The following is a 20422-nucleotide window of genomic DNA, read 5'->3' as shown; positions in this document are numbered from 1 at the left end:
TTAATTTGTATGGTAAACATAGAGTACCAACCTATGATTTAGTATTATCGACTCGGAGACGTTGAAATCACAAACCGCGTGTTCGAAAATGAGTAAATTACATTGACATTTTATTCTTCTTCATCAGATTCCTCCGTTTTTGGCAGCTTTGCCTCAGATCTCTCATCCCCGTCAACCTGACGCGCATCGATGCTTTCTTCCTCGCGTGTGCGTTTGCGTCGTCCCGGAACCACGGATTCTGGTTGAGCTTGGGTCGCTGTACGTACAATCAAAGGTATATCGGCCCAATCAGACGCAGTGTTCTCTATGACATTGAAGCAAAAGGTGAAGTTGTCGAATATTTCAACGTAATGCTCGGGTTTGTCTTCATTGCCTTCGGAGATGCGTGCAACGTATGCGTCATTCATGAAGTCTCTGAGATTGTCGATCATCTCTGCGAGGGTGTCGTCGTCCTCTGTTTTGGGTAGTGGCAAGAACCGCTCTAGCTCCTTCACAATACTTTTGGCTTTGAAGCATTTTCGTCGTTCGTGGGTTGGAATGATTTGATTAACAAAGATTGGCCTCCCATAAGCGAAAGCAGCTTCAGAATCGATGCGGCAAGTAACAGTCCAAAGGAGAATCCACCAAAGAGACTCGAGATCGTGTTGGAAATTGTGAATTACATGTCTGGTTGGATCCGGCTGTGAAGAAACGTCCCCCTTCTGCTTTTTCTTGTCTCGAACCTTGTCTTTGGATGGTTTAGGCTTGTCTCCCCTTGCCACAGCATCCCTATGTTCCTGTGTCCTCGGATCGAAAAGGTAGTGCTTGAGCATAATTTCAAGTGGCATAAAATATGGGGTCCCCTATTGCACACCACATCAACAATGGTATGTTGAATAGACGTTGTCATGCACAACTCACCGTCTTTGGATCACCAGCTTCACGATCGTTTAGCGAAGGAAACTTCTTCGCGTATTCGAGATCGGCCAGTTTGGCCTGCCAGGGCTGTTTGGCAGCCTTTAAATCCGCCCTATGTGCCATAATGTTTCCCGAACTGATGTCGCGGTGTACCCATCCGGCACATAGCAGCAGATGAAGAGCTGGTGCGTGACGATATATAAGCATGATATCAAAATATGGTGCCGAGTCGGTCACTTACGAATGAGGGTCTGGCGCAGCACACGCACAACTTCACCAAGGGTTGTAAGTTGCCCCACGGTTAGGCAAACATCTTTGAACACCACTTGATAACGCTTTTTAGGCTTGAAAGGGCGCTCCGCAACGGGAACTGGAGTGACATTGTCAAATTCTATGGGATGAGTTCCAGCGTTTGTATTTCGCGTCCCGGAAAAAACGCTGGTAGAGCTGGTGCCGGTACCCTGAGGCGTAACGTTGTTGGTGCTGGAAATGTTCGGATTATGCGTTTTCATTGTGGAGCTGAAGAGTAGCCCTGGTTTAGGGGTTGATGCTGCCGGACGGCTCGTAGTGACGGTACCAACATGATCGAGGACAATTTCGAGAAAGTATTTCTTGTATTCTCCGCTGGTAACAAGACGCTTGTGGGTGTCGTGAAGTTCTTTCATCCCCTGTATATCCGTCGAGCTGGCCCAAAATTTTTCGATATCTTTGAATATTTCTTTTTGAATTTCCCACTCAGTTTGGGCTGATTCATCCAGCCAAACGTCCTTGAGAACGAGAGGTTCTCCGACAGGTTTCCCTTCGGGGTCCAGTTTGTTGACTGTGTATACACGAGCCATGCGACCGGTGATGTTGTTCGTACGATATTCGGAGAGGGTTCCAATAGTTCTGAACTGTTGAAGAGGACCAGATGAGGTAGGATCAGGCAGGTTGAAGGTATAACGACCATCTTGCTCTCTAGTAATCAGAGGGTCGTAACCAAGTTGTTCTTCGGTGGCAAAGGTGAAAGCGGCGAGCACTTTGATTAAGAGATGCGGTTCCTATGGCCAGATAAGTAAACATGAAAAAAGCAGTCCCATTGTCAAATTCGCCTTGCCTTGACAAAATTAAATCGCTTCGATACCGCAGAGTGCGAACGACAATGATACCAGAGAGTCACTTCGGAGGACTCAGCAGTGATCTTTGGAAATGGTCAGTTTTGCTTCAAATTCATACGGTCATACTACAACACTGACACCAAAGGTGAACATACGACGAACATCGTCGTTCATAATTTGAACGTTTGCCGAAACAGCCTGCCGAGCATTCTATGGCAGAGGTCAGTATTTGGAGGTGCCCAAGCAGATGGTTGAAAACTCACAGCTTGTTTCAAATTGGTGGCGAGTTTGAACTCTACGACGACGGCTATGTCTGTGGTCCTGGGCTCAGATGAGGTACCCGCAAAATTACGAATGAATCCTGCATCAATCCTGTTATTAGAACCCAAGATGTCCGAAGCAATCCTTTTGTTCGGGATATCGTGGTACTTGAATTGGGTGACCTGGCGTCCTATGGCTGGCGCCGCGGCTGCGATGGCCTCAGCAATAGCTGACCATCCACGGAATGCTACATTCTCAGAGCCGTGTGAGGATAGCTTGACATCTCCCTTCTCATTAGGGTATGAACGGAAGGTATACTGATCCTTGTTGCCCACTAAAATCGAGGGCCTAGGAGCCTTAGTACTGCGAGTTGCCACCTTTCCTCCTGCTGGAGGTTGTTCCTGAAGAAGCTGTTGCACAAGACGCTGGGTCTGCTCTTCATTTGGCGCGAAAGGAAGGTAAGTAGTTATGAAGTCTTCAACGGAGCACTCCACAATTTCGCCGTCCATTTCTTTGGCAATCGTGGGGCGTAGATCCACCAATCCAGCATCGCCTCCAAATGATCTAAGGCTACGAGGAGTGTCTGGTATTCTATAAATTTATATGGTTAGTTTAAAGTACGAGACAAGTAAAAGAGGCTCTGACTTACACGACGCCCGACTTTGAGTTTGACATGGCACTATGGTTGGTGATAGGGTTAGAAGGGTTCAAGTTCTTCAAGGAACCTAGACTGAAGAAGATATGTTGAGCATCAAGATGAAAAGAGTTGCCATAAACTTACTCGTGTTCGTTCTTGCTGGTCATTTGTGGCGAAAACTGGTGGAAAAGCGAATGTCAACCCGAATTTTGGCTGCTCTTTAAGTAGTGTTCTGTAAGGCCTTGGCGTTATGTCCGCGACGCGTTTAATCAGATGCACGTGAGGGTGCCTTTTAGATTTCTCACGGATCTCCCATTGTCTTTTTGTTGGCCCATCATCTCGGCGACATTATCCAAACCCAATGACAAAGGAGGCCAGTCTCTAATGCCATGTGTCGAGCCAAAAACGATCCACAATGTCTTCGTTACGGGACTAAAAAGTATTCTAATTTCATTATTCTTCGCGATTCTAGAACCTTGTCAAGATCAATAGTACCCCTTTCAACGATGACGTCTCAGTAACACCCTCAAGTCAAAGTTCGTCGAACCTCTGCAATTATAGTCACTGCTACACCTTTCCTTGAGATTTGCGCTCTTTTTTAACGGTCATTGATGTTACTGCCATAGTATTTTATTTGTTACTATAATATAGATAGCTTAAGAAATACACTTGAACTAGAGTTTGGCAATCACGATTCTCATGTTTTAGGCAACTTCATCTTGGGTTCTGCTCCGTCGTCAATGAGCCCCGGAAAGCCTTCGTCGTCATCCGGACGGGGTCGCTTGCGTTCAGCTGGATCAATGTAATGGTTTTGAGCGATCAACGGAATATTCGCCCAAATATCTTTAGTCTTTTCAATATCCTGGAAGAAAGTCCGGAAGGCTTGAGAGATCGGCACATAGGAGGAAACTTCCTTCGTTTTGTCATCGCGCTCTCGCTCTATGTAGGTGAGGAGCATCGCACTTCGTAGATCTTCCAGCTGTCCCGCAAAATAATCGCCCAGGGGACCCATACATTTCCTGAGTTCTTCTTCGATTTCGCAAATTACCGCCTGCCATCGTTCGGGGACGAACTGCATGGTATTCTGAAAGATCTGTCGGCTATATTCTTGGGCAGGTTTGTCTCCAGTGCGAGAAGTTATCAACCAAAGTACGAGCCTCCAAGTGGACTCGAGGTCGTGCTGGAAGTTATGAGCGACGCCTTTAGGGCGTTCAACGTCTTTCTCTTTCTCTTTCTTTTCCCGTGCTGCTTGTCTTTTCCTCTGCGCGCGGAGGTATATGTCTTCCTCCTGTGAAACTGAAGACGAAGATTCAAATATACCTGTACAACCACCAGCGCTGCTTTTATTGGTGCTGGACGCCACTAGTTCCCGACAAACATTGCCAGAAAAGAGTGTCATCATCGTCATAATCTCGACGGGCATGAAATACGGTGTACCCTAAAATGCATATTAATCTTTAGGGAGTGTCTAGACATTGAAACTTATATACGACCTACAGTTTTGGGATCCAGCGATGGCAAATAGTCCTCTCCAGGTGGAAATTTTTTTGCATATTCAAGGTCAGCAAGAATGACCCTCCAAGGTTGATTATCGTCGTCAAGATTCTTGCAATAACCCATGATGTTTCCCCGTTTTCCCCACTGATATTGCAATGGACTCATCCGGCGCAGAGCAACAACTCGAGGGCTTGGTATAATTGTCAGTTCAGACAGACCACAGCTCATGAGATTGTAACTTACGAGGCACTGATGTAGAACATCAAAAACTGTGCAGTAGTTGCCACTCGCACAGCAACGGCCCCTGTGCCATTTTAAGGTACACAACAATGCTTTTCATCGTATTCTACTAAAACCATAATATATCGAACTTGCAATAAATCCTGAGGTGCGTTGTCAGCAATGGTATGATTTGGTGTGACTATTTGCTTTGTGCAGCCTCCTGACCACGGTATCATTGCATTCTTTTTTTTGTTTTGAAGTTTAAAGGGGTGCCCTCCTAGAAAAAATGTCGGACACTGGCTTCAAGTCAGCTTTCATTTCATTCAATATCAAATCGTCGCTGATCCAATGTTGATACAACTAAATCGCAAATACTAAGGGTACGAGTACAGATTAAAGTAGTAGCTCGAATTGATTCATATCTTAGACACACGAGCACCAACATAAAAGAGGCAACAAACCACCGTGTTGATATTGAAACTTTATTCCTATTTCCTGTCTTCCAGAGTCTCTTCTATCTTTGGCATCTTCGCCTCAGATCTTTCCTCTCCGTCAACCTGGCGCGCATCGGCAATGCTTTCTTCCTCGCGTGTGCGTTTTCGTCGTCCCGGAACCACAGATACTGGCTGATTTTGGGTCGATATATCAACAATTAAATGTATTCCTGCCCAATCAGACGCAGTCCTCTCCATGGTATTGAAGCAAATAGTGAAGATGTTGAATATTCCAACATAATGCTCGGGTTTGCCTTGATTGTCTCCTGCGACGCGCGAAATGTAGTGGCTATTCATGAAGTCTCGTAGATTTTCAATCATCTCTGCAAACGTGTGGTCATCCTCTGATTTGGGTGTAGGCAAGAATTTCTCCAGCTCGTCCAAAATGCTGACAGCAGTGAAGCATAGTCGTCGTTCATTCTGGTTAACAAAGATTCGCCTCCCATAAGCAAACGCAGCATTGGAATAGATACGGCAAGTAACAGTCCAGAGGAGAATCCACCATACAGACTCAAGATCGTGTTGGAAGTTGTGAATCACGTATTTAGGAGATTTCGACTGCAACAAAGCAGCTCTTTGTTTCTTCCTTTCACGGATAAAATCTTCAAGTGGTTGTTTGATATCATATTCTCCCCTTGCAGCAGCTTGTAACCTTGGATCGTAAAGGTAACTATTGAACATAACCTCAAGTGGCATAAAATAAGGGGTTCCCTATTGGATACTAGATCAACAACGATCTTGTAGTGATTCCATTCAGAACATACCGTTTTAGGGTCACGGGGTGTCAAATAACTATGGGAAAACTTCTTCGCGTATTCGAAATCGGCCAGTTTGGCCTGCCAGGGTTGTTGATTGGCCTTTAAATTGGCCCTGTGTGCCAATATGTTCCCCGAACTGATGTCGCGGTGGACCCATCCAGCACAGAGTAATAATTGAAGAGCTAGTGCGTGACAATGTGTAAGTATGATATCAGGATCTGAGAGCGAATCAATGTGGCACTAACGAATGAGGGTCTGGCGTAGCACCTCCACCACTTCGCCAAGAAATTTAAGCTGCCCCACGGTCCGGCAAACATCTTTGAAAATTACTTGATAACGCTTTTTAGGATCAAAAGGGCGATGCGAAACGGGAACTTTATCAATATTTTCAAATTCTATGGGATGAGTTCCAGCGTTGGTGTTTCGCGTCTCGGAAAAAACGCTGGTAGAGCTGGTGCCGGTACCCTGAGACGTAACGGTGCTGGTGCTAGAGAGCTTTGGAATATCTGTTTCCCATATGGAGTCAAGAAGTAGCCCCCGTCTAAGGGTAGACGCTCTAGGACGCTCGGTGGTGACGGTACCCACATGATCGAGGACGATTTCGAGAAAATATTTCTTGTATTCTCCGCTGTTAACGAGATGTTTGTGGGTGTCCTGAATTTTTTTCATCTCCTGTATGTCTGTTGGGCGGGCCCAAAATTCTTCAATATCTTTGAATATTTCTTTTTGAATTTCCCCCTCCGTTTTCGCAGATTTGTCTAGCCAGACATCCTTAAGAACGAGTGGTCCTCCGACAACTTTTCCTTCGCCATCGAGCTTGTTGACTGTGTACACACGAGTCATGCGGCCAGTAATGTTATTCGTACGATACTCAGAGAGTGTCTTAATAGTTCTGAAGTTTTGAAAACCAGATGAGGTAGGATCAGGTAGCTTGAAGGTATAGCGCCCATCTTGCTCTCTAGTAATCATGGGGTCATAACCGAGTTGCTCTTCTGTGGCAAACGAGAAAGCTGCGAGCACCCTGAGCAAGAGATGCGGTTTCTATTTTCAGATAAGTAAACAGGCGGACGTATCAGAGTCAAAAATCGTCTTACCTTGACTAAATTAAAACGCTTCGATACCGCAGAGTGGGAACGACAATGATACCAGAGAATGACTTCAGAGGATTCAACAGTTATCTTTGAATTTTGTTAGCTTGAGGTTTATTTGCAAAGTCATACTACAACACTGACACCAAATGTGAACATGCGACGAGCATCGTCGTTCATGATTTGAACATTTGCAGAAACGGCCTTGAGGGCGTTCTATGGCAGCAATCAGTTTGAAAGTTCTAAAGAAATGTTTGAAAACTAACATGTTGATATAACTTGGGTAAGGGTCTGTGCTCTATGACGACAGCTATATCTGTTGTACTGAGCTCTTTACAGCCCTCCCCCCCTTTTCGAATAAATCCAGCATCAATTCTGTTATTTAAACCCCGTATTCCCGAAGCAAGCCTTTTGTTAGGCATGTTATGATATTTAAATTGGTTGACCTGTCGCCCTACTTCTGGGGCCGCCGATGCAATTGCCTTTGTAATATCTGCCCATCCATTGAATGCAGTAATGTCAGGGCTTCCTCCTGCTAAAGGGGACTCCTGAAGAAGCCTCTGGACGATACACTGGGTCTGTGCTTTATTCGGAGCGAAAGGAAGATACGTCTTTATGAAGTCTATAACTGAACACTCCACAAACTCGCCGACCATCTCTCGGGCAATCGTTGTGGGATCCATCAGTTCTACATCACTTCCAAATGATGTAAGGCTACAGGGAGTGTCTGGAAATCTACAAATTGTTTGGCTTATTAGTTTAAACTACGAGACAAGTAAAGCATGCTCCAAGCTTACAGGATTCCTGCCTCTAAGTTTGAAATATTTGCACTGTGGTTGCCACTGGTGATGGGACTATCGGAAGGGCCTTGCAAGTTGGACCTGAAGAAGGTACGTTCAGCATCAAGATAGAGAAATTGGTAAGAAATTTACTTGTTCTCGTTTTTGGGTGTCATTTGTAGGTTGTAGCAGAAACTGGGGAAGCAGTTAAGCCAGATCAAGTAGTGTCCCACACCTGATCAAACGCGTAGCCGCCAAAGTTGTTGCACGTGAGGGTGCCTCTAGGATTTCCCACGAATCTCAAAGACATGATGCTGGCCCATCATCCAGCAAACCCAACAACAATGGATGCAACAGTCTCTAACGCCATGTGTCGGGCCGAAAATCACCTACAATGTCTTCGTTACAGGCCAAAAAAGTATTCTAATTTCAATATTCTCCACGATTCTAGAACCTTGTCAAGATCATACCCCCTCGACGACTTCAGTAACATCCTATGTAATAGATAAGATAAGACTTGCTTGATGTGCTCACATTGAAGGTAAATCTATCTGCATTTTCTCGCCGATACCAGGCCCCCATCTCACAAGGATCATGATGTGTACGGCACATTGTTCCTGGATCGAGGAATCGGTTATACATTCGAAGGATTGAACAGGCTACCACCTCGACGATAACCTATTCAAGTGGTGAGCGATATGTCAATATATTCAGTCTAGTGTTTCCTTCAAATTGAGACAATTACTCAAGGGTTCAAATGTTCCCTGACCTTGTTCATTAAATCGGTGCTAAATATAGCACCCTATACGTTGTATAGTAAAGGTATAAATGTGGGGCCAAAATGAAGTTCACAGTATCATTGGTTTCCGTATGCACTTCCTCCAGATCCTCTCGAAATCGTTGTTAGCAATATATCACACCGTCCGCGTGGACGTTACAGCGACATCAGATGGCCTGACTGTCCAGACAGCACAGGGGCCAGTTTCAGGTACATTGGTCACCCCAAGTGTTCGCCAATTCCTAGGAATACCGTATGCAGTAGCGCAACGCTGGGAAGCACCGAATAACCCACCTAACCGCACATCTGTTCTCAAGGCCACAAATTACAGTTTTACCTGCCCACAGAATCTTTCTCCGATCTATAAAGGGATCTTATTGGTCGCGGGAGGGCAAGGTATTGATGTACCAGAATCAGAGGATTGCCTGACGGTCAACATATGGGCTCCAAGTGTAAAGAGGCAGCAAAAAACGGCAGTACTCATCTGGATATACGGTGGCGGGTTTCAATTTGGCTCAGTAAATATTTTTTATACAACTTATTCAAGCGATCGCTAACTTATACGTATTCTATGTAGAGCAATCTACCTGAGTACGGTGGTGAACACTTCGTAAATGATCACGACGACATCACCGTGGTGACATTCAACTATCGTATGAACATATTCGGCCAACCAAACTCGCCACAGCTTGCGAACAGGACGTTAACGCAAAACTTTGGCCTGCTTGATATCAATGCAGCTATTCATTGGGTATATGCAAATATTGGTGCCTTTGGGGGCGATCCAGACCGTATCACCATCTTTGGGCAGAGTGCCGGAGCCTTTGCAGTCGAGGCTTATACATACGCCCATCTTAATGACACCATCGTGAAAGGTTGGTCGTCGTTTGTCTCCATACCATACACACAGGTTAATTAACATTAGGTGCCATCGAACAATCTGGAAAGTGAGTGAATATTCACATAAACGATTTCATCTAAGTCTTCCTTTTAGTCTTGGATTCGCGACAAGTGGTTTACTCGTCAGTCCAGCCATTGACGGAACATGGAATACTTTAGCCTCAAAAGTTGGGTGTGGAGCCGGTACGTTATGAAATGACAGGATGTCAATCACTATGACTGAATCTCTGATAGTTCCTGATGCCGCTCAGCTGGCTTGTATGAAAGCTGTACCCTTCCGTACATTGGAAGATATAATTATACAATCGGGATTAACGTTCAATCTGCTCTTCGATAGTACGTGTATTGTTACTATACTATCCAAGTATGATGGAATTCATTCAAATTTCTAGACATTACCATTTTCTCGGACATCCCAGAGCGCGCCAAAGCTGGAAAGTTTTTGAAAGTGCCGTTGTTGGGAGGCAGCACCGCTAACGAGGGGGATATTCTCACCGTAGCCGCTGAAGTGGCTGGACTGTCTCCGCCAGCTTCCCCCTTCGTTTCTGAGATACTTTCAGATGTGCAAACCCAGGTAAGCCACCAGCATATGCCATCGTTTGACTATTGCAAAGACCTACTATAAAATTCGGCAGGTCAATTTTACGTGCCCTGCAGGCTCTGCCGCTCAAGATCGTGTCAATGCAGGCGTTCGAACCTGGCGCTACCAATACCAGGGTACGATTACTTCTAGTTTGAAAATTCATCTACCTCATTTTTTGCTGCAGGTGTATTCCCCAATATCTCTCCACGCCCGGACACTAGGGCTTATCATCTCGCCGAAATACCTATTATTTTCGGGACGTACAGAACGATAAATCCATCTATTCTCATTACGCCAAATGAAATCGCGCTTTCCAAGTATATGCAAGGTGCCTGGGTCGCTTTTGCAAGGAATCCCGGCCGGGGGTTGATCGACTACGGATGGCCTCTGTACGACGCCACGACGAACACCACGGTGGTTCTCGGAAATTTCGTAAATCCAACGGGGATGGAGTTCACCAAAGGAACAATTTTGGATTCGACCTGCGGAAATATAACCCAACTCCTGGACTTTGCAGCTCTGGTTTCAAGCGCCTAGTGATATATAATTTCGTCAAATTACCGTGCATGTCCTGGGATTGCTACTATTGGATCCCGATTATGGTAACGCTTTGTACAAATTACATCAAGGCTTTGGTGTTACAGGCTGAATAAATACTCCTACAAATTATAAAAATACATTCTTTGACTTTACGTTTGGTCCGAGCTATAGTATGAGCAAACACTAGTAATACAGTGGCAACGGCTTCATAGCTGAGAAGTCCGTTTCGAGTCCGTTTGTAGTTACAGTCCTTGAGCGACGATCAAAAAAATATTACGTTTCGATAAATTTCATGGTCTAGATATTGTGGATGAGCTGTGTGACATTCCCAATGCCATGTTATCACTTACAAGGTGCGTAGCCTCGCCTTGGAAGAAGGAAAGCAGAGCCTCGGGGTCTCCTGTAGCGTACAAGATGCCTCTGAACGAATATATGTATGTGTCAGGTTGACCTGTGGATAATAACGTCAATCTGTGTCGTTGAGTAGTAGAATCCAAAAGCAGACTTACTTCCGTCCTCATTCGTCCATTGAGCGATCATGTTCCCTGTCTCAGTGTTAACGCTCCACTAAAGCCGAAATCCATCAGACATGAAAAATTGCAACCTCAAAAATCGAAACATACCACGCTAGTTTCTACTCCTCTTTCGACGCTCGTAAAGTTCGAGAGACTGTTGTTAAGAGTGACAGCAGGGGTCAATGGTGGGGCTATAGAATCCGAACATCAGAATCTAGGCTGATCATAAGATGACATTGAGCACATACTTCCAGGAAGCTCCACACCGCCAAAGATAAGGTAGCTAAACAACGACGATGTCAGTCATTACGGGAGGGAATTTGCAGGGAATCGTGGTGACTTACTGTGTAGACTGAGGCCCAATATTAGTATCATTATTATGCACACCTTGCACCAAACCAAGCAGAGGGAACGCCCTGCGAAGTTCCCATTCACTCTACAATGACAATGACATAAGACGCATGAACAAGTGAATAAAGGTAACACATACAGCCAAAAAGAACGGCACGTTCCGCGCGCGCACGCGGCCTACGCGGGTGGTGAAGCAGACCGTCACAGCGTCCGAAAGATCTTCTTGAACGCGGATATACGCAGAGTCAGGTGCGTTGCTCCCAACGTATCCAACCAATTTATCGTTATCGTCCCGGAGAGCGACGACACCACAGCGCTCGATGGTTGAAATGCGCGCTGAATCAGGCGACGCGCGCGGTTGGGGAGGTGACGCGGGCGCAGGGGAGCGGTTCCACAGCGGGGCTAGCAAGATGTACCATGAGTACTTGATTTAGAAGCACAAAAGCAATGAAGACGAGCTCACCGTTCTTCATACGGAAGATGGGCGGGTTGAGCGGGATCCCACCCGCGAGGCGCTGGGCGTTCGTCTTGAACTCGATCGTAGGCGACGGCGCCCTCCTCCCCCGCGGCGGGAAGTTCGCAAAGTACTTTGGACAATACCCAACAATGCATTGAGATCCAGGCTGGGGGAGTGGGAGCGGGTTCGCGGTGCATGTCTCGAATAGCACCAGCGCAATCGCCAGGACATAGAACACGGCGTGGAAATTGGACCCCATCTGGACTGATGGGCGGTGAAAGCGAAAGAGAGCAAGCAAGCCTCACACAAGGGGAAAAATAGCAAGATTAAATATGAAAAAGTCAGTCTAGCTTGAATCCCCTCAAACAATGAAGAGCGGCGTGTTTGAACGGCGACGTTAACAAAAAAAAACAAAAAGGGTTACATTTTTCAAGTGGGGCGGCGAGAAGATGTGAGATGGAAAGCGTCGTCTCCACCACCCCGCAAGATAAAACAAAGAGCGTGAAAAGGGACTTTGTCATAGTAGTCTAGGCAGAGATATAATCGGTGTGATTTGTGGCCTGAAAAAGGAAGTACGACGAAAATGGTAATGGATCGAACTTCCAAATTGGGAAACACACCTTCCGCATACATCCAGGTTGGGAAGAGTGACCAACCGTCGATCAAAGCACCTTTAGCGTCCTTGATAGTTTTGTGTTCGACGGCCTATATCTTTGAAAAATTAAAATGAGTCCATTGGATTTCTAATTCCCCCAAAAACAAATCCGGGGAGAAAGGAGATTAGGTCAGTCAACTCTAATAGTTTTTACACGGACCTTACTTACTAGTACTACACGTCTGAGACACTCGTGTTTCGCAGGGCATCCTACTTTTGCATATTGTAAGGTGAGCCCAATTCCGCGTGAAATTAAAGGTACGTCATAGCCAAAAAAAAAAAACCACGCTTAATGACGCAGGGAAGAATGAACTTTGCGGTGTTCCATACCCCAGTGAAGATTGCAAGTTGGATTGAACAAAGAGCGCAACCAACTCCAAGAGACGCAGAGGACGACGGGCACAAACGCCCAAATCGGGAAAGAGCAGCGGAGTCCATAAAGCAGCACAAACACAAAATGGAAAATTCCGCAACGGACCAAGGAGATTGCAGAACATCTATAGATTGCGGTGGGGGTAATAGTAAACCAGATATACAAGTGGAAATGGAAACATAACCGTGAAAAGTCAAACGCTGAACATCAGAAATTCAAATCTGGTAATGTCGTGCATGGGGGGCATGGTTCATGGTCATGGGCATGGTGTCTATTAAAAGGGGGAGAGATAGAGTAAAAAAAAAATGTAAGTGCAAGTGCAGCATGGATGGATGAAAGTATAGAGTCGACGTTACCGCGACAAGTGAATGACGGAAGAAAAACATTTTGATATCCAAGGTATAACCAAAATCAGCAAGTAGATGAAGCTCTACACCACCCTTCCTCCATTATTGACCCGCAATATCCATTCGTCGTATATCCCTTCCTTTCCGTTCCCAACGATCCCAATGTGCGCGATCGATCAGAGAGTGTATCCGTCTGTAGTATGATAATAATTTTTTTTGCGTCCGTCCACAATCTATCGATTTATCCTTCATTAACGTCATTGTCGTGGTCGTCGTCCATTACATTGTGTTTTTTTTTGTGATCGTGATCGTCTCTGTACACGTTTCGTAATTCGTAATCGTTTCACCGACTTCCAAGATAATTCGATTCCCGCATACGAGCATACGCAGATCCTTCGACGATCGCCATCGCATCAGCGACATTGTCTCTAAACGCACCAGACCCAAGCAAGTCAAAGATATGTGCTTTGATGAAGGTTTTCTCTACAGTCGGCCTGAGATGCGTGATGAACAGTCCAACACCGCGGTTCTGAGACACGACACAGCACAACCACCGTAAGTCAATAAAAATGGCATGGGGGGAAATGAATAGAGACAAGAAATACCTTGTATTCTTCAAGCAATTCGTAGAATATCTGCGCGGCGCTATGATAACAAACTTTGTTCAGTGAATGTAACAAAAGAGGTTCAAGTGAAGACTCACGAAGCATCGCAGCTATCCACATCAGCCAAATGGAAGACCAACACAGACGTCTGCCCGCGTCTAGGCTCCTCCGACGGATGGGACTTATGAATCCCATACAATTCCAGCCTACGAAGTCTCTCTGATACGATACATAGACAAACTCGAATTAGCCACTATTCACCTATCAATGCAGAAAACAGCATTACCTTTTATTTGAGCGGTATTGGCTGTGAACAACGAACCAAGTTAAACACAGAATTCTCCCAATACGCTAACTTGTCGAACAGAGTCCACTCACCAAAGTCCAAGTTCTCGCGAATCCGTACGATCAATGCGCCTGCTACACTTTCCTCGGCCTCAGGATTCTCCTTCAAAGGTTTCCATCGATCCGTACCGGGAATACGGCCCTAAAGAAGAAGAACAAAGAACATTAAACCAAGAAGTCAATGGACGTCAACTCTCGCAAATTTCATAACAAGCGTGGGACACAAAAAGAGAGAGAGAGAAAGAGAAAGAGATTTTAAGACCCTCACCAAAATAGTCATCCTCGTTTTCGACGAGCGGTGTACGACCAACAGGAGCGAGACGACTAGTCCCACTACCACTCCCACTTCGATATTCCAGATTATAGAAAGGAAAAAGGTGAGACCCATGATGGTTAAGTCAACCCACGCTCCCATGCTATAATAAATTAGCCCCGTGTTCAGAAGGAATTTTTTGGGTAGTATGAAGCGAGGAAATTTGGATTCTTACTTCCAGTAATATAAAATTTCATGGGGAGCCTCGGCAAGAAGTGAATAAACCACAAGCCCGATGCTATACGAAAAAAAAAATCAGTCATATCCCCATCGTCAAAGAACGTTATCACATACATAGCAGCCAAAACGCATTTCGGCAGGAAGAAAAGCCAAGGCAGAAGGAAAAACGTAGCCAGCAGAATAACACTGGAGCAAACCAACGATGCCATCTGAGTACGTCCTCCTACATCACCGTTGATTCGTGACCTACACACAGAGAGAGACAGAGCGGGAGGGGAATAGGTCAGGGGAGAGAGATTCTCAAAATTATCACATCCTTAGAGACGTGATTCAGAATTCCCCCTACTTACCTCGTGATGGATCCAAATGCCGGCAGCGTTCCCGGAATAAACGACCCGGCCAGATTAGCAGCTCCAAGTGCCACCAACTCGCGATTGGGGCTGATCGAATACCCGAATCGCGCGGCGTTCTGTTTGGCTGCAACGATACTGTCCAAGAATCCGACGACGGCAATGACACTGCGATTTGTTAAAAACGTCAGTAAAAGAACGGTTGGAAGGGGTATTATGCAAACTGATGTGTACATACACTGCGGTGGACGTTGTGCGCCGAAGGAACCTAAAGTTGGATCGGCGGAAGGGGAACTCGATAAATGAACTACTGTTTTGGACGTCAACTGCTCCAAGGATGTTCACGCCCAATTTGTCCCATCTAAGTTGTTCACATAACACTAAACGCATGTTTATTAGTTTTGTCTGAGTAGGATTGGAATTAACTGCTTACCAGTTGACACAATGACCACGACCAAGACTTCAGGCACGCGATAAATCCACCAGGTGTTCTTAAATCGGTTTTTTATGGATCGTAGGGCTACCAAGGTGAAAAGGGCCGAGAAACTGATGAGCGTAGTAGGTACATGGGAGTGGGTGAACGCATTTTTGATAAGGAATATGGCCTTGTCATAGGTTGTTTCGGGGTCAGCACTGTGCAGGAGCGCAGTGAGGCCAAGCATGGGAATAAACTGTTCGCTATAACACCGTTAAAGATGAGCATAGCTAGTAACAAATGAAATGGCTCACATCATAATTACAACAGCAACTGCCGAAATGAAACCCCGCAAGAGTGCCCGACTCAATACAACATCGATGAATCCCAGTCGAAAGAATCCAAGAAGGAACGAGATCAAACCAACCTGCGCAGATAGTAATTAGACACGTTTAGAACCCAAGGTGCTATAACTAACCTGAAGCGTGATCATTGTAGCTACGCTAAGTCCAACAAGATCCGCCTGGCCGTCATGGGGATCAGGATAATCGTGACGGATCTCGGAAACAGCTTGGCCAAGTAGAAGACTTAGAGCAGCTTCAGGGGCTACATTCAACTGCTTAGAGGTCCCCAAAAGAGCGTATGCAATGCCTGGAATGGACGCTGAAAACTAAAAAAAAATCTCATGAGCAGAAGGAAAGTGTGCAATAAGAAAACGGCGCACCAATCCCGTAACTGGACTAAGCTTTGCCAAAGACGTGGCGTAACTGACGGACTGGGGAATGAGCATAGAAGCGACTGTAATTCCAGCCAAAAAATCGCCACCGAATCTGCGAAAGGAATTGGTGAGATTGAGCCGAACAGGGGTCCGAGGTCATTGGACATACAATGACGGGGAGTAACTGGGTATCCATGCGGTGGATGGTATATAGTACTTGATCCTTTTTAACAGTATATCTCGTTTCTGGTGAGAGTTGGATGGCACTATTAGAGGATGGGTTAGCGCAAGCTTGGCCCCTAGGTTTGCAGGCGCGGTGGGAATCCGTACGACCACGAGGCAAAATCATTTGAGCGTACAGATTGATTTCTGCTCGTTGGATGACGCCGAAAAAAGTGATGTTCAGAGATTAAAGATAAGGGAGTGCTTACAGTAGTGCGGAGTGCCTGCAGCGCCATAAGAATCAGGCCCTCGTTCAACATCCAGCAAAGCAGTCCTTTCCTCTGTCTCCTGGGTGGGCTCCGGGGAAACTGAGTCGATTGCCATGATGGAGGTGGTCGACGCTGCAGATGATGCAGGTGGATCGGGTGGAAGTAAGCTGTGGCTCATGTGAATCGGATTCCAATATAAGATGGGTGCAGCGCTGAAAAACTGTGGTCCGGACGGCGCACAACTTTGTTGACCAATGACGTGAGTTTATATTATTAATACTTTCTCACGCATAATTAAGCCCCCTGTCTGGCCTCAAAGCTCTCAATGTATGCCAGCTACTGGCCAACTAGTTGCACTTGTCGTTATGAACGGTTGGCCTTCCTCGGAGTTCCACCACTCCTTAATTGAGGTCGAACAGATCCACTGTGGCAGACCTGACCTTGATGTAGCCAGCATTGTACGTCATTGATGATTGAGAGCCAACTGCTTCTTTCGCATTACTGGAGGAATATTCTTTCCGTACATAATGCGCCAATCACTTCCGACTTGCAACTTTCTTCACTGTCCTCCCGACTCCGATTGATGTTTCAGTCTGAGGGTGAAATACACTGGCTGTCACTCTGCGTTGCTTCAATCAAGTCAACCCTCCGGAACATCCGGCCAAGCAATACCCTATCTGGCATACTCACCCCCCACAGCTGAAGCCCATAATCCACCCCGGCTCATTCTTCTCTGCACCGTGAACCGTTGCGACATCTTGTCAGATACCTATCCGCCAAGTCATGAGCATGAACGCGCGCATGAACTGTTACGCTCCCATCAGAATACTGGACAAGGCATGGTCTCACAACTGGCTCGCGAAAGTTCATCACCGTCATGAACGGTCATTGAATTTGAGGATAATAACCGCGACCGCCCCCTTCTGGCTGCGTTGATGGATATGCCCCGCCAGTCTAGGCTCTTTTTAAATGCTTGCCTCTTTCCCAACGCGATGTCGTTAGTAATCTGAATCTGCCGCGCATATAACTGCTTCTACGATCATTACTACAACCGACTCAACATCGCATTCAGGGCTAAGGAGACCTTTCCTAGTTATACGAGTTCGCTCGCTTATTCGACAGACGTTGTGAACACAATTACAAAAAAATTAGTACGCATATGCTCTCAAATCTACCATGTCAATGACTCTATATGCGCATATATTTGCCCTGACCTCGCAGTTGGGCATTCCAGAGAGAGCTTGCCACATTCCAAATTAAAATCCGCAGACTATTCTGCTTATATCGCTGCAAGTAACTTCGGTAGGATATACACACCCCACACGGGGATCATCGTAGGATAATTTTCGTATACCCCAGCGGGCCGCCTATTCCACAGGGGTAAGCGCCTTGAGCTAATGGCCAAAAAAACCCACTGATGTTCTGCAACGCCAAGAAACTCAAATACACGCTTCCATGACCACGATGGCAATTGAACGACGCTCGGGCTCAAATCCCCCACTGCTCAATCTGCTTCTTTCAGTTCAACGGATGTTTTTCGGTCACGCATTCGATGTTTTTGACTCCAACGGAAGTTTCATTCTGATAATAATTTCCCCGGTCCCTCGACCACGAGGCAGCCACGCGTAGTATTTGCCTCTTTTTCGAATTCCTTCCATCGGTTGATCATCGGCAATAGACGGTGTCGTTGCAAAGGGGTGTCGACTCACAACTCATCTCTCAATCTTGTGGCGGGCCGGATGAGTCCGTCGACCAAGAAAAGCAATTGTTTGTCGGTGCGCGCACACACAAGCCATGTACTACTTGCCTTGATGTTATCACCATAGACAAATTTTTCTCATTTATTTTTTCTTTTTCTCATTGAAGTACATAAAAATGAATATGTAAGCCGCTCGAGGACCCACCTTATAAGGCATCGAGGTCCGACATACTTGGGTTGAACAAGTAGTACCGAAGGAGAATCATGAAGCAATGGGTATTTTTGCCGCAATGACTGTACCTCGCTCAGCAAACAAACTCGTACATGAGTAAAGGAGCGGCCCGGTGGATCTACACAAATTCGACGCTGAAAGGTATAAAAGCTTTGCTTTTCTAGCTAACATGTTTCTATAGTTCAACAACAGCCATGAAATTCCAAGGCAGCTTCAAATTCCTGCTCGCATACCTCTCTGTCGCTCTCCCAGCTCTAGCACAGTCGAGCTGCGGCACTCTTCCATCCTCCATCAACTTTTCCGATTCCAAGCTCAGCAGTCCCTTCGTCTTCCTCAACGGCACCGCTGTCACAACCAAAGAGCAATTCGCATGTCGTCAAGCCGAAATAAGCGCCTTATTCCAGAAATACGAGCTCGGCACGCTCCCACCCAAACCATCGTCAGTCACCGGCTCCGTCTCTGGAAACACCATCTCCGTGACAGCCAGTAATGGTGGAACCTCCATCTCATTTACCGCAACCATCACCCCTCCTTCTGGTGTAAGCGGCAAATACCCTGCTATCATCGCTATAGGGGGGATGAGCATTCCGAGCCAGGCAGGCGTCGCAACAATCACATTCAACAACGACGATATTGCCCTGCAGAACGACTCGACGAGCCGCGGGAAAGGAAAATTCTTCACGCTGTACGGCGCCAATCACTCAGCAGGCGCCATGATCGCTTGGACATGGGGTATCTCGCGGATCATCGATGTCCTCGAGTCAAGCAGCACCACGCACAACATCGACACCAGCAAACTCGGCGTCACAGGCTGCTCGCGGAACGGGAAAGGCGCGTTCGTCGCCGCCGCGTTCGAGCCGCGCATTGCGCTCGGGCTGGTGCAGGAGTCCGGGTCCGGCGGCGCAGGGTGCTGGCGGATTTCGAAAGCCATGCTCCAAGCTGGCGTGTCCACGCAGGACGCAGTCGAGATTGTCGGCGAGAACGTGTGGTTCTCGCCTAATTTCAACCAATACGTGAATAACCTCCCCGCGCTCCCGTTCGATCACCACATGCTCGCTGCGCTAGTCGCTCCGCGCGGGCTGCTGATCATTGAGAACGACGGGATCGACTGGCTTGGTCCGGAGTCTGTCTGGGGGTGCCAGACAACGGGCGCTAAAAGCTACCAGGCGCTGGGTATTAGTGATTCCATGGGAATTTCTATGGTGGGGAACCACGCGCACTGCGCGATGCCGTCGTCGCAGAACGGGGACGTCGCTGCGTTCGTCAATAGGTTTTTGAAGGGCCAGTCGGGTGTGAACACCAATATCATGCACACGGACGGCGCTAATAATGCCGGGTTTGTGCCTGGCAATTGGGTTACGTGGATCGTCCCTACTCTCAGCGGAGATGCCATTCCGCCTGTTGGGACTTCTTCGACTGATGCTGGAGGTTCTTCTACGGTTGCCTCGTCTACTTCTACTGCTACTTCTACTGCTCCGCCAGCTACCACTACGGCGCCTGCTCCTGCGCCTCAACAGACTAAATACGGACAATGTGGAGGTAAGGATGTTATATCCATACAAATGAAGTGGCTTAAATCTAATAAATGGATTAGGAAATGGTTGGACGGGTCCTACTGTCTGCCAAAGCGGATCGACGTGCAAAGCCGTCTCTCCGCCCTATTACTCTCAGGTGTGTAACACTCGGTAAACGAGGACATTTGGCTAAACATAATTTCACTTCAGTGCTTGTAAAGGCGGTGGGATCAGGGATATCTGGGTAATGTACGAGATAGGGTCTGAAGCGGAACTATGCCTTGTTATTTGACGAGTAGTACTCTTTATTAAAGCTAAAAACTAAGAATAAATGCGAAATGTTCACTCTGAGTCAAAGAATATTTCCAAGTCAGCTAAAGCCGCAACTTGC

At 46.6% G+C, this 20422-nt stretch overlaps 7 protein-coding genes across 7 annotated transcripts; 2 read left to right on the top strand and 5 right to left on the bottom strand.

The window, feature by feature from the left end:
• Positions 1–110: 110 nt before the first annotated feature.
• Positions 111–3059, bottom strand: JR316_0002597 (uncharacterized protein; the record flags this gene model as incomplete). The annotated part of the gene is made up of 7 exons (XM_047888389.1): positions 111–842; positions 901–1079; positions 1139–1937; positions 2157–2204; positions 2258–2846; positions 2905–2985; positions 3037–3059. The coding sequence occupies 7 exons, from the start codon at positions 3057–3059 to the stop codon at positions 111–113; spliced, it is 2451 nt and encodes an 816-aa protein (XP_047753312.1).
• A 530-nt stretch (positions 3060–3589) lies between these two features.
• Positions 3590–4652, bottom strand: JR316_0002596 (uncharacterized protein; the record flags this gene model as incomplete). The annotated part of the gene is made up of 3 exons (XM_047888388.1): positions 3590–4330; positions 4390–4579; positions 4633–4652. 3 exons carry the CDS (start codon positions 4650–4652, stop codon positions 3590–3592), a joined length of 951 nt encoding a protein of 316 aa, XP_047753311.1.
• Positions 4653–5099: 447 nt separating this feature from the next.
• On the bottom strand, positions 5100–7906 carry JR316_0002595 (uncharacterized protein; the record flags this gene model as incomplete). Its single annotated transcript, XM_047888387.1, has 8 exons — positions 5100–5816; positions 5870–6045; positions 6109–6904; positions 6958–7041; positions 7096–7167; positions 7218–7665; positions 7749–7832; positions 7884–7906. The coding sequence occupies 8 exons, from the start codon at positions 7904–7906 to the stop codon at positions 5100–5102; spliced, it is 2400 nt and encodes a 799-aa protein (XP_047753310.1).
• Positions 7907–8558: 652 nt separating this feature from the next.
• On the top strand, positions 8559–10528 carry JR316_0002594 (Acetylcholinesterase; the record flags this gene model as incomplete). The annotated part of the gene is made up of 8 exons (XM_047888386.1): positions 8559–9026; positions 9086–9383; positions 9434–9455; positions 9503–9591; positions 9643–9744; positions 9801–9982; positions 10044–10125; positions 10176–10528. The coding sequence occupies 8 exons, from the start codon at positions 8559–8561 to the stop codon at positions 10526–10528; spliced, it is 1596 nt and encodes a 531-aa protein (XP_047753309.1).
• Positions 10529–10804: 276 nt separating this feature from the next.
• Positions 10805–12113, bottom strand: JR316_0002593 (uncharacterized protein; the record flags this gene model as incomplete). The annotated part of the gene is made up of 8 exons (XM_047888385.1): positions 10805–10828; positions 10882–10982; positions 11041–11098; positions 11155–11237; positions 11295–11329; positions 11391–11482; positions 11537–11799; positions 11861–12113. The coding sequence occupies 8 exons, from the start codon at positions 12111–12113 to the stop codon at positions 10805–10807; spliced, it is 909 nt and encodes a 302-aa protein (XP_047753308.1).
• A 1459-nt stretch (positions 12114–13572) lies between these two features.
• JR316_0002592 (Putative sulfate transporter) lies at positions 13573–16701 on the bottom strand (the record flags this gene model as incomplete). The annotated part of the gene is made up of 15 exons (XM_047888384.1): positions 13573–13758; positions 13835–13874; positions 13933–14053; positions 14121–14141; positions 14213–14321; positions 14448–14595; positions 14668–14730; positions 15023–15190; positions 15261–15402; positions 15456–15700; positions 15752–15864; positions 15916–16107; positions 16162–16267; positions 16325–16421; positions 16587–16701. The coding sequence occupies 15 exons, from the start codon at positions 16699–16701 to the stop codon at positions 13573–13575; spliced, it is 1866 nt and encodes a 621-aa protein (XP_047753307.1).
• A 2010-nt stretch (positions 16702–18711) lies between these two features.
• JR316_0002591 (4-O-methyl-glucuronoyl methylesterase) lies at positions 18712–20250 on the top strand (the record flags this gene model as incomplete). The annotated part of the gene is made up of 3 exons (XM_047888383.1): positions 18712–20056; positions 20112–20188; positions 20242–20250. The coding sequence occupies 3 exons, from the start codon at positions 18712–18714 to the stop codon at positions 20248–20250; spliced, it is 1431 nt and encodes a 476-aa protein (XP_047753306.1).
• Between the last annotated feature and the right edge of the window lie 172 nt (positions 20251–20422).

This window comes from Psilocybe cubensis, chromosome 2 (genome assembly GCF_017499595.1).
Source record: "Psilocybe cubensis strain MGC-MH-2018 chromosome 2, whole genome shotgun sequence".
NCBI lineage: Eukaryota > Fungi > Basidiomycota > Agaricomycetes > Agaricales > Agrocybaceae > Psilocybe > Psilocybe cubensis.
Note: the sequence above shows the minus strand (reverse complement) of the source record. Positions and strands in the feature narration are given on the sequence as shown.